The 14,169-nt window shown below is 43.0% G+C and overlaps 1 protein-coding gene across 1 annotated transcript in view; it reads right to left on the minus strand.

Moving 5' to 3' along the window:
- Positions 1-2,106: 2,106 nt before the first annotated feature.
- The window catches only part of LOC120066672 (core-binding factor subunit beta-like), a 42,203-nt gene continuing 30,140 nt past the window's right edge, over positions 2,107-14,169 (minus strand). The window contains exons 4-6 of the mRNA XM_039018107.1: positions 6,355-6,471; positions 5,999-6,094; positions 2,107-2,283 (exon numbers count right to left, since the gene is read on the minus strand). Coding sequence (XP_038874035.1) covers positions 2,212-2,283; positions 5,999-6,094; positions 6,355-6,471 — 285 coding nt within the window. The 3' untranslated portion in view covers positions 2,107-2,211. The remainder of the gene's footprint in view (positions 2,284-5,998; positions 6,095-6,354; positions 6,472-14,169) is intronic.

Here is a 14,169-nt window from a genome sequence, read left to right on the forward strand (position 1 = left end):
CTTTATAAATACAAAATAAATAGGTGATTGATTGGTAACTATTTGTACTTGAAGGTGCTATCTGGAACATAAAATGGTTATTTTTTTAACCCTTTCTGGTACTAGATAGAACCCTTTTGGTTCCAGGTAGAACCCTTCCCACAGAGGGTTCTACATGAAAACAAAAATGGTTCCACCTGGAATCAAAAATGGTTCTTCTACCTGGAACCAAAAAAGGCCTATTTCCAAACTACAGTTGCTACATTCATTTTTGGACATATAAACTACTTGGCCAAAAGTATGTGGACACCCTTCATATTAGTGGATTTGGCTGTGTGGACTGCACACAGCCATGTGCAATCTTCATAGACAAACATTGGTAGTAGAATGGCCCGTACCGAAGAGCTCAGTGACTTCAAACATGGAACTGTCATAGGATGCCAACTTCCCAACAAGTCAGTTCGTACAATTTCTAGAGCTGCCCCGGTCAACTGCAACTGCTGTTATTGTGAAGTGGAAATGTCTAGGAACAACAACGGCTCAGCCACAAAGTGGTAGGCCACACAAGCTCACAGAACAGGACCGGCGAGTGCTGAATCACACTTCACCATCTGCCAGTCCGAAGGACAAATCTGGGTTTGGTGGATGCCAGGAGAATGCTACCTTCCCGAATAAATAGTGCCAGGAATAATGGTCTGGGGCTGTTGTTCATGGTTTGGGCTAGGCTCCTTAGTTCCAGTGAAGGGAAATCTTAACCCTACAGCGTACAATGACATTCTAGACGATTCTGTGCATCCAACTTTGTAGCAAAAGTTTGTGGAAGGCCCTTACCTGTTTCAGCATGACAATAACCCCGTGCACAAAGCGAGGTCCATATAGAAATGGTTTGTCGAGATCGATGTGGAAGAACTTGACTGGCCTGCACAGAGCCCTGACCTCAACTCCATCGAACACCTTTGGGATGAATTAGAACGCCGACTGCGAGCCAGGCCTAATCGCCCAATATCAGTGCCCGACCTCACTAATGCTTTTGTGGCTGAGTGGAAACAAAGTCCTCGCAGCAATGTTCCAACATCTAGTGGAAAGCCTTCCCAGGAGAGTGGAGGCTGTTATAGCAGCAAAGGGGGGACCAACTCCATATTAATGCCCATGATGTTGGAATGAGATGTTTGATAAGCAGGTGTCCACATACTTTAGGTTATGTAGTGAAAATGAATGATACATACCCATTGATTCTTGAAAAATGTAATTTATAAATGCCTCATAAGCTTAGTTCAACTGTCGTACCGCATCAGAACCCAAAATATAACTCACTGGGCACAGACGTCAATTCAAAGTCTATTCCACGTTGTTTCAATGTAATTTAATTGAAATTATGTTGAAACAACATTGATTTAATCAGTATGTGCCCAGTGGGAAGCTTGTTTTACTCCAATGTTTCAAAACAAAATAAATGTAAACAAAGACTATATAGCATCAAAACATGGTTAAAACTATAATTTTGATATTATGGATAGTCAGTCCTTGCATCCATAGCTCTGTCTATGAATTTGAGAGTGGTTACATTTCTCCAGCCCCATCCCTCAGCTTTTTACCGAAACAGGGGCAGGGTGGACGCTTTGTTATTGTTTCAACTTCTGATTGCCGCTTTAATAAGTAATTATCAATAGATTAGAATTTAGCGTGAAATACATTTATGCTCAGTGCTCCTCAGGTGCTACCTGATTTGAAACAAACTTTATGGGAAACAATAAGGAAGATGGAAGAAGATATTTGGAATTATTAGAAATGTAACAATTTAGGAAGAATATGTAATTATTTAAGAACAAATGTGTTCCATTTAATCACCCAGTAATTTCCTATTTATAAAGCATTGTAAAAGAAAGTGCTGCCGAAATAGCTTGCATAGAGGGACAAAAGAAAACATAGGTAGGCAGGTGCTCCATGCATACAGAAGGCAATGTGGGTACTAAACTGAATGTATCAGATAGTGCAAAACCCACCAGAAGACAAGGAGGTTTGGGTCGATCCCCTTACACCACACTTAAAAATGGACACCCACCTCACCCATTCCCTTCTTAAAATTAAAAAGGGCCCCACCCCCACCCACCCCCAAATCCCTAGAAATGTGGACTTTGGTCTCTCCAGTTAACAGCTTGGTGACAGGGTGTGAGATTGGCATAGTACGATGGACAGGTCACCCTGACCCCACCCTCTGCGTCTCTCTGGCCTCTAGCGCATCTTGTGATCATCAGCGTTGTTGCCCATGTTGGTGCCAGGGCTGGGGTCCTGCTGTCGCCTGGGCTGTTGGCACAGGGAGAGAGAGATGGAGGGAGGGGGAGGGGGGGCAGATTTAATATAGCACACAATATCATGAGTGTGTGTGTGTAATGTGTTGAGAATGGCCTTAGATGGGGCAAAAGTGAGTGCAGTATATGTCATACAGTATATTCGGCAGAGGGCACCAGAGAGCTTCCAGCTGAGGCTAAAAATTGATTTTCTTTTTTGGGCCGAATAGCAGACAGTCAGTAGTCGTTGGGGAAGTCTTCAACATAGCATGCTTTAAAAATAAAAAATGACTCGTCTGCCTGTCACAGATACATATGTTTATGTGTCTGCGTCTACATCTCTCCCAACATAGATATCTGTGAAACAGACGGACAGACAGGCAGACAGACAGGCAGACAGAGGGAGAAAGCAGACGCTGGTCTCTCAGCTGAAATGGCATGTAGTCGTCATCCAAATGACTCACCATAATAGCTCCTTCTAACCCTGGTTCAGTCTACTACTTTAATCCTAAATGAGACACTGATGCTCATCCATTCTTCCACTTCAGAATCATAAATGTAAATAGAGTGTCTTCAAAACAATTAATAGCCCTATAGTTAAATATATAGAATTTAAGAAGATTTTTATGAACTAGCCGAACAAAGTTTTACTCAGTAGTTGCAGAGTGATTTTGACAACAACAAACACACATATGCATGGGCACACACACAAACACACATATGCATGGGCACACACACAAACACACATATGCATGGGCACACACACAAACACACATATGCATGGGCACACACACAAACACACATATGCATGGGAACACACACAAACACACATATGCATGGGCACACACACAAACACACATATGCATGGGCACACACACAAACACACATATGCATGGGAACACACACAAACACACATATGCATGGGCACACACACAAACACACATATGCATGGGCACACACACAAACACACATATGCATGGGAACACACACAAACACACATATGCATGGGCACACACACAAACACACATATGCATGGGCACACACACAAACACACATACACACGAATGCTTCTGCCTTAGTTATCACTCATATTCACCCAGATTACAAACGGAAGGCGTCAGAGCTGTCCTTGAGTCAGTGAGCCAAATACACCAGTTACGGTTTGGTAACGGTTGAAGAAAAAACATTGTCTCAGGCCACACACCATGCAATGTGAACAGGACCAACCTCCAAAACAAGCAGAGTTAAGGAGTAATATAAAGAAACATCAGGAAGGATTCAACTTTTTATCATGATTTGAAACATGGACTCAATACGTGATAATATACTGTATGAAGTGCAGCAACTACTCTACAGACAAAGGATTATTCTTTTGAGGAGAAGCGTTACAGTAAGCCTCAGCCCTGAGTGGAGTGCTGTCGTAGTTACAGGGGGAGTGGGGGTTGCTGGAGAGGAGAGGACAAGCACAGTGATCGATCATTGAGCCAGCCGGCAGAGCGCTAGCCTGTACCACAAGTCAATAGAGCTGAGATTAGGCAGGGTAGACAGGGATCCTAATAAAAATCAATACTAATGCTATATTAATACTTTTACTGGCAGCACATCATTCATCCTCTAACTCCACCAGCAGAATGGGGCCTAATGAACACTGGACCATTTATTCTGCATCCATCTTATCTTCATCAATCATCTAGATGGCCATCACTGTCCTGTCCTGAATCGCTCTCACACACGCACACACGCACACGCACACACACAGGAAAAACATAAAACCTGGACAATATTCATTATACATATTCATTATACAGTGATCAAAACAAGTACAGGCCACACAGCAGAGGAATTAACCTTATATGCTGTACTTAGACATACATACTCAAGAGCTGACACTGATATCCCTGCTAGAGAAGAGCTGTGATTTCTGAACTAAATGACAGGTTTATAAACCCTTAAGAGGCCTCCCAGCTACCACTGATGGCAGACTGTCATTGTGCTGTTGGCCTTGAGTTATAGTGGACTGAGTATAAGTTCAGACCACAGAAATGTAACGGCTGAATGTACTCAAGAGCCAGGCGCCCATATCACATAAAAACAGGGTCCTGATGTCCAAATGCAAATCTTTATCTAAAATAAAACCAACAATATCATCTGTCTCCTTCCCTGAGAGGACAACAGAGCAAAGGGATTCACTAATTAAAGAAATCGCTAAATACTACAGTCCAATCAGAAAATTCTGGAGATGACAGCAGTTTATGAGATGACATACTGTAACTTGGATTAAAAAAAACATTTAAATGTAATGAAAATGATTAGGGGGTTTCATGTTTCCACCACAGTCAGTATTTGAGAATGAAACACATGGAAAGTCTTCCGTTACAATACAGTATATGTCATACGTTGACCATGTATGCACACCTTCCACACACTGTTCTGTTTGAGACTCCTCCAGGCTCGATGTCAGTAGAGAAAATAATTATATGTTATTTTTCTTTGACCAATACATAATATCTCCATAAAGAGCATTGCCTTATAGATTTTCAGAAGAAAAGAGACAATTCTTCCTGAGGGAGCTGGAAGGTATGTTTCTGAGGTAAGAAATACTAGATGTGAACATGAAAGCCCTGCTTCAGATCTCCCTCCCTTCCTCTCCCTCATCATGTGCTGCCAAGCTGTGGCAGATATGTCCCAGCAGGCCTTGCAGCGTACTCCTCCGGCAGCAGGGTGAGGGTGGGTGGTGTGTGTGTGGAGGTCTGTTCTCCATTAGGCACTGGGGGAAAGTGTGTGTGGGGGGTCTGTCTTCCAGTCTTCCAGCTTATACCCTGGTAGGATGTCCTGACCTGCACACGTCCCACTATCATAAAATGCATAAAAAAATCCATAAAGCATATTCATATGACTGACCCAGAGACAGTTTATGGGGGATGAGAGGGAAGGAACCCACATTATCACTAAGCATTCATTACACAGTGTGTTAACAGATACAGTTCATATGTAACTTTCTTTCTCTCTCTGTCATTCACTCATTCTCTCTCTCTGCACATGCAGGCACTAAAACAGGCAGACTCAGATACTTCAAATTGTTCACATACATGCACATGCTCTCGTGTTGATTCACAAACACACTCACACAGTCAACACACAGGGTTTAGTGCATGACAGAGGGACATTGAAAAGCAAAGAAGACAGACCCTGGTCCTTGAATGCCATCAGTCCCAGATTTTTGATGCCACAGGGTCCTAAAAAAACACAATTTGGTTTTCATCTTAGAGGGGTTGCATTTAGGGTCTGTGTGTTCTAATCATGAATAAACTCTTCATGCACTAAACCTACATACCATAAAATGCTTTAAGATGAAATACAAACACACACACACACACACACACACACACACACACACACACACACACACACACACACACACACACACACACACACACACACACACACACACACACACACACACACACACACACACACACACACACACACACACACACACACACACACAACCTCTTAGACAAACACACAATGAGTTCATGATTGTGTTAATGGTAAATATAAAAAACTAAATGGGTTATTCACACAATAAGAGTTCTCATGGTAACAAACACACAGGGGACACAACCAATCATCATATTCCAACAACACTTCTTAGCGTTAGCAGTGATCATGTGACTAGGGGGGACATCACCACCCCATCCAGGCCTGTCAGTCAGTCCAGCCCATCTCACCTCCAGGTCCTCTCGGTGCGAGCGGTCTCTGTCCTCAAAGTCCCGGGTCCTCCTACGCGACTCCTCAAAGGATGCTAGCGCCAGGGCATCCTCATGCTGAACACACACAGAGTGGGAGAGACACACAGAGACACACAGTTTGTTTGGACTGGTGAGTGGGTGTTTTGTTTGTATATGGATAGGGGTAGGGGCGCAACCTGCTTAGTTGAGTTTTAGTTAAGTCATTCAAAAGTAGTTTGTCTAGAGGTGTATGTCAATGTGTGTATATACTGTAGCCAATTGTTCTATCTAGTTGTGTGTTTTGTGTTGGTGTGGTTGGAGACCAGGGTGTGTAATGTAATGGTATGATACAGTACCTGTGCTCTCTCCTCATCGAACTCCAGACAGCCCATCCCATCCAAGCGCTGCAGGTCTATGCAGCCCTTCCAGATCACACACACTCCATTCAGGATCATAGGGGCCTTGAGGTACACCTGCAGACAGACCACACAGACACAACAATGCTCTGGCTCAAACATCGAGGAAAACATACACTTCAGAATGAATGCACAGACCTTGATACATTACTCAACCACAGTCATTGTGGCTCACTTTCAACCACTCAGATAAAAGTAGTAAGGTTTTCTCAAATACAGGGTCACCCAGTTCACTATCAGAGACACATGTCTGTGTCTGTCCTCTCCCACTCAATCTAAGGCCCAGTGGAGAGGTTAGAGGGATGGGGATTGGAAGGCGAAATAGGACAGTGGTTAGCCCCCCCCCCACATACATACACTAACATTTTCACTTTCTCTCTCTTCCCGTCTCACCTCAGGCCCAGCCAAGGCACAGAGTAGCACACTGAGAGGTTTGCTTCCTGCCATGTTGCTGTTTATTTATAAAGGCTGCTGTAGGATGGAGAAATAAAAAACCAAGGCTCTCCTATGACAGATCAGAAAATCCTGACTTTATTTATACAAATTAGTGCGTGCGTATACATTAATACATTAATTAAGTATGTGAATATCCATAATAGAAGGAGGAAGAGAGAGAGAGAGATAGAGGGAAGGAGGGAGAGAGACGTAGAGAGGGAAACAGGGAGAGGGGGGAGAGAGAGAGTGACAGAGAAAGAGGGAGAGAGACGGATTTGGGAGAGGGAGTGTATATGTATAGGACTCCTTACCAGAGAGTGGGAAAGAGTAATGCATAGTTTTTACCAACAAGGAATTTGGCAGGAGAAGTCCCAACCCCCTTCATTTTCAATGAGGGCATGCAGAGAAATGTGAAAGGGATTGTGGGAAGGTGAATGGCGAGATCTCTGCTAGTGGAGTGGTAGAAAAAGATGAGCTCTGCTCTACTTTATGCAAATTGCAAGCGGAGTGAAGCGTTGCCAAGACGAGGTGCCACTTCTGGTCAAAACCCACTGTGAGAGGTTTTAGTGTATGGCTGTCTGTTTGGCTTAGGGCCATAGAAATATCACATCCCTGAGACTCTGGAATTCAGTCCCAGACAAAAGCGTGCAGTCTGTCAGTCTGTGGGGTGATGTTTATTTCTGTAGATGGGAGTATAGGGCAGGAGGAAGAGAGGGGAGGTGGCTTTGGCTATAAACACGTATAACCTCTTTCAGACATACTCACACACACGCAAACCTAATCACTCTGAAACACAAACACCGATCCTAGCCATAAACACGAACCACTTATTTATTTCACAGGATAGCCAAGTTCACAGTGTCAGGAGAGTCTAGCACCTAGCCTCTGTCCTCTCCGCTTCTATTCTTCCAACTCTTTGTCATCGCACCACTCCCACATCAATCCTGACTCTCCATCCAAACGATAATTCTTCCTCGCTGGCAACTTACTCTCTTCCTTCATCACCATCTTCTCCATCTGTACTCCCTCCCCTCTCTATTAGGTCCACACCTCACACATCAGGCTCTTTACTGGGGTTCCATTAGGGCTGGGCGATGTGGCAAAAATATTATATCATGGTATTTTTCAAATTTTTGACGGTATTTTATGTTGTTTTTTTATAATAAAAGTTCAAAATTTGCTTTATGAGTAGTACGTGACCCTAGGGTGGCAACACATATTCTCAGTGATTTCAATGGGTCTTTCTCCGTTCTGATTGTTTTATACTGTTCAATTCAACTTCAACCTAAAAGTATTTCCTGCATTTCCATCAATTTCTGCATTTCCTGCACTCATATGAGATCATTTCCACACTGCCACGATATGGGCAAAAATACTAGGCCTTATTTTTAACCAAATGTTGCAATTGCGATTTAGATCAAAACCCTTGGGTGAACTTTTGGAATCATGGAAATACAATGTTTATTATAATTCTATAGTAAGAATATAAATAATAGTGGGCACTTTGATTACAGTGTTGTTTGACATGACAACGAATGAAAATGCCATGGATGAGTTATTGTGACAGGTTAGGAACCAAAGTAATGTGCAGTGTTTCCTAGGAGACCCTATAATCTTTGACAACATTACATCTTTATTCAAATAGCCACATATTCATGTCTATTCCTCTTTGATTTAGAAGATACTGCTGCACAAACAACATGCTGATTTAAGCCTCCACCAGTACTGGTATCAGGCTGTATTAGCTAGCTACGTTTGCTCTGACTCAGTACTTTTATTAGCTAGTTAGCGAGCGATTAGCATTAGTGGCTAACACGATTTAGCTTAATTTGCTAAGAAAATACAAACTAGGTGTTTGCAGATGTAAGAAACACAAACTAATATTGTAATTATAGAACACTTGTGGATTTATATTGATCAAAGTGGAAACAACATCGTTGTCAACATTGATGCATGTGCTGTATTGACCATGCAGACTATGAAAGTGTCTCGTGGTCAAGCAACAACAAATGCGCTCCTTGAGTGACAGTGGGTGGGGCTAGGTCTGTGTGGAAAGCGGCGTGGAGAGAGATGACTCAAGTAGCGGAGTAAACTATAAAAATGGACGTTACACACGGCGTATTACATTTAACAAACACAACATTAAAATACCGGTATAGAAGGTAAAATAAAAACCCAAACCGGTCTGTGCATAAATACCGGTATATAGCTGTTTCATTACAATACGGTATACCGCCCAGCCCTAGGTTCCATTACAAAAAGTGTTCACATTTTCCACTGAACACAAGGGATATAGAGAAAACTAAGCCCATTCCAACCTTCTCTGAAAGCAATGAATCCATTTACACAGGGTGGTTCTTTAATTTGTCAGAGGCAAAGTGAAATCTTTAACTATCAACTGAATAGATCTAGTACACAAGGTGCACCTAATACACACTACACTACACTACAACACAGTGTTTGACAAAGACACATAGGCTACAAGTATAACAAATAATGCATGGACAAGAATGAATGTGAAAACTGCACCACAGCACATGCACATGGTTATACGTGATATAACATTTCCAAGGACTTAAATGTGCACCATAAGTGGTTCTGAGAATCCATATACCATGGGGCAGTGAGTTTAAAATAAACAGAAGATGAATGTCTGCATACATACGGTATATTTTTATCATTTTGGACCTCTCCACCTTTTTTGCCCTCCACCGGCCAACTTAAACAGAGCTTCCCCCCAACCAATACAGTCCTTTTAGCCATCAATAACACATTTAAACAGTTTGTCTCAGGTCCTTCCAGAAGGAAAATTCATGACTCTATCAGGCTAAACACACAGTTTTTATTGGGGGGATGCCAACAATGCAGACATACGAGAAAAGCAGCTCCACTCAACCCCCCCCCCTTTCCCCCAGGTTATTTTGAGGCGGTAATACAGTATATACTATGTACAGTGCATTTGGAAAGTATTCAGACCGCTTCACTTTTTCCACATTTTATTACATTACACCCTTATTCTAAAATGGATTAAATAAAAAAAATACTTGTCAATCTACACAAAATACCCCATAATGACAAAAAGAAAACAGGTTTTGGATTTCTTTGCAAATGTATTACAAATAAAAATCAGAAATACCTAATTTACATAAGTATTCAGACCCTTTGCTATAAGACTCGAAATTGAGCTCAGGTGCATCCTGTTTCCATTGATCATCCTTGAGATGTTTCTACAACTTGCTTGGAGTCCACTTGTGGAAAATTCAATTGATTGGACATGATTTGGAAAGGCACACACCTGTCTATATAAGGTCCTACAGTTGACAGTGCATGTCAGAGCAAAAACCAAGCCATGAGGTTGAATTGGCCGTAGAGCTCCGAGACAGGATTGTGTCGGGGCACAGATCTGGGGAAGTGTAGCAAAAAATGTCTTCAGCATTGAAGGTCCCCAAGAACACGGTGGCCTTCATCATTCTTAAATGGAAGAAGTTTGGAATCACCAAGACTCTTCCGAGAGCTGGCCACCCGCCAAACTGAGCAATCAGGGGAGAAGGGCCATGGTCAGGGAGGTGACCAAGAACCCGATGGTCACTCTGACAGAGCTCCATAGTTCCTCTGTGGGGATGGGAGAACCTTCCAGAAGGACAACCATCTCTGCAGCAATCCACCAATCAGGCCTTTATGCTTGAGTGGCCAGACGGAATCCACTTCTCAGTGAAAGGCACATGACAGCTCGCTTGGAGTTTGCCAAAAGGCATCTACAGGACTCTGACCATGAGAAACAAGATTCTCTGGTCTGTTGAAACCAAGATTGAACTCTTTGTCCTGAATACTAAGCGTCACGTCTGGAGGAAACCTGGCACCATCCCTACGGTGAAGCATGGTGGTGGCAGCATCATACTGGGGGATATGTTTCAGTGGCAGGGACTGGGAGACTAGTCAGGATCGAGGGAAAGATGAATGGAGCAAAGTACAGAGAGATTCTTGATGAAAACCTGCTCCAGAGCGCTCAGGACCTCGGACTGGGGCAAAGGTTTTCCTTCCATCAGGACAATGACACTAAGCACACAGCCAAGACAATGCAGGAGTGGCTTCGGGACAAGTCTCTGAATGTTCTTGAGTGGCCCAGCCAGAGCCCGGACTTGAACCCGATTGGACATCTCTGGAGAGACCTGAAACTAGCTGTGCAGCGACGCTCCCCATCCAACCTGACAGAGCTTGAGAGGATCTGCAGAGAAGAATGTGAGAAATTCCCCAAATACAGGTGTACCAAGCTTGTAGCGTCATACCCAAGAAGACTCAAGGCTGTAATCGCTGCCAAAGGTGCTACAACAAAGTACCGAGTAAAGGGTCTGAATACTTATGTAAATGTGATATTTCTGTTTTTTAGTTTTAATAAATTTACAAAATAATCTAAAAACCTGTTTTTGCTTTGTCATTATGGGATATTGTGTGTAGATTGATGAGTGAAAAAAATTATTTCATCCATTTTAGAATAAGGCTGTAACGTAACAAAACGTTAAAAAAGTCAAGGGGTCTAAATACTTTCCAAATGCACTGTATACATACAGACATACACTATATGGCCAAAAGTATGTGGACAGGTGTATAAAAACGAGCACACAGCCATGCAATCTCCATAGATAAACATTGTCAGTGAATGGCCCGTACTGAAGAGCTCAGTGACTTTCAGCGTGGCACCGTCAAGTCAGTTTGTCAAATTTTTGCTCGGATAGAGCTACCCTGGTCAACTGTTATTGTGAAGTGGAAACGTCTAGGACCAAGAAGTAGGCCACACATGCTCACAGAACGGGACCGCAGAGTGCTGAAAAATTGTCTGTCCTCTGTTGCAACACTCATTGCCGAGTTCCAAACTGCCTCTGGAAGCAACGTCAGCACAATAACTGTTCGTCGGGAGCTTCATGAAATTAGTTTCCGTGGCCGAGCAGCCGCACACAAGCCTAAGATCACCATGCGCAATGCAAAGCGTCGGCTGGAGTGGTGTAAAGCTCACCACAATTGGAGCAGTGGAAACGAGTTCTCTGGAGTGATAAATCACGCTACCTGCCCCAATGCATAGTGCCATCTGTAAAGTTTGGTGGAGGAGGAATAATGGTCTGGGGCTGTTTTTCATAGTTCGAGCTTGGCCCTTAGTTCCAGTAAAGGGATCTTAACGCTACAGCGTACAATGACATTCTAGACGATTCAGTGCTTCCAACTTTGTGGCAACAGTTTGGGGAAGGCCCTTTCCTGTTTCAGCATGACAATGCCCCCGTGCACAAAGCGAGGTCCATATAGAAATGGTTTGTCGATACAGTGGAGCTGCTCAACTATCCACTCTCACAAAAACAGGGCACTGTGTTTAAGAGGAAGGTCTAAGTGATATCAGAGAAAATCTGTTCTAGCTATATATAGTGTTTACATACAGCATATTATCAGTGATTTGATGTGTGTGAACTGATCTCTGATTTACTGCTTCACACTAACCCTATTGGGCTTGAGTGGAGCCAGACCATGTAGTTTAGAGAGAGAGGGGAAAGTGATGGGGAGGGGGGCAGATTGAGTGGAGTTGAGCTGAGGTGGTGTTGGAGTGATTTATGGCCTGTTGAGTGTTCACTGGTGTCTTGGAGAGAGAATTTGCACAGAGTGACACACAGGGAGGAGGGAGGCTGGAGGTAACATAGTGGTTTATCGGTTGGGTAAGGCTACATAGTTAACCTACCTAGTTAATCTACTTTATCATAGACATAATGGCCATAGACAGTGTCACACCCTGATCTGTTCCACCTGTCCTCTTTATTGTCTCCACCCCCTCCAGGTGTTGCTTATTTTCCCCAGTGTATTTATCCCTGTGTTTCCTGTCTCTCTGTGCCAGTTCGTCTTGTATGTCCAAACCTACCAGCGGGTTTTCCCATTTTCCTACTTTGCCTTTTCTCCTTTTTCTAGTCCTCCCGGTTTTGACCCTTGCCTGTTCTGGACTCTGTTTCTGCCTGCCCTGACCTCGAGCCTGCCTGCCACTCTGTACCTCCTGGACTCTGATCTGGTTATGACCTTTTGCCTGTCCACAACCATTCTCTTGCCTATTCCCTTTGGATTTATTAAACATCTTAAACTCCAACCATCTGCCTCCTGTGTCTGCATTTGGGTCTTGCATAGTGTCATGATACAGAGGGGGGAGGATGGAGAAATGGAAAAGAGAAAGAAAAATAGCTACAATCATTTTTACAGTAAAATAGAGACAGACAGAGATGTGTGGTGCAACAAGTTTGGAGGGAGGTGGAGGCTGCCTGCTCAGAGGGAGGCAGTAGATGCCTGCAGGGTGGGACTGGTTTAGGGGATAACACACAGAGGATCAGTGTGTTTGTGAAGACGGGTGTGTGTGTGTGTGTGTGTGTGTGTGTGTGTGAGAGAGAGAGAGCTTGCTTTGGCAATATTGACATATGTTTCCCATGCAGATAGAGCCCCTTGAATTTAATTGAATTGAGAGTGTGAGAGAGAGAGATGGGGTGGGGGTTAATACTGGGATTCAATTCATTGGAAGCTGTTGATTCCTAGAGCCAAAACAATCCTGATCTTCTCTTTGAGACATTATTTGCTCATAAATGCCCAGAGGTACCGGACATCCATTTAGATACGCTCCTGTCCGTCTCAGTCTTTGAAAAATGCTTTAAATAAGTGCAGGTAAGTGAATACAATGCTTTGTATAAGCATTCCATATATTCCTCAACAGCACAGCTCAAATGTGCCTTTTACCTTGGCTCTGGTCGTTATGTACACTATGTGTTTATAGCCAAGACTACCCAGACTCTGTGATAATAAAGTATGTGTTATGTACGATATGTGTTTATAGTCAAGACTACCCAGACTCTGTGATAATAAAGTATGTGTTATGTACGATATGTGTTTATAGTCAAGACTACCCAGACTCTGTGATAATAAAGTATGTGTTATGTACGATATGTGTTTATAGTCAAGACTACCCAGACTCTGTGATAATAAAGTATGTGTTATGTACGATATGTGTTTATAGTCAAGACTACCCAGACTCTGTGATAATAAAGTATGTGTTATGTACGATATGTGTTTATAGTCAAGACTACCCAGACTCTGTGATAATAAAGTATGTGTTATGTACGATATGTGTTTATAGTCAAGACTACCCAGACTCTGTGATAATAAAGCTACACAAGACCACTACAAATAAGAAGCACAAATGAATGTGCTCATGAACAAACAACATGGGCACATTCTCTGCACACAAAGCCCTATACGATTAACAAGCTCAAACACACAGGAAATAAGGCAAAGCTGAGACAGAGGTCT

The sequence above is a fragment of the Salvelinus namaycush genome, chromosome 21 (assembly GCF_016432855.1).
Source record: "Salvelinus namaycush isolate Seneca chromosome 21, SaNama_1.0, whole genome shotgun sequence".
Taxonomy (NCBI): domain Eukaryota; kingdom Metazoa; phylum Chordata; class Actinopteri; order Salmoniformes; family Salmonidae; genus Salvelinus; species Salvelinus namaycush.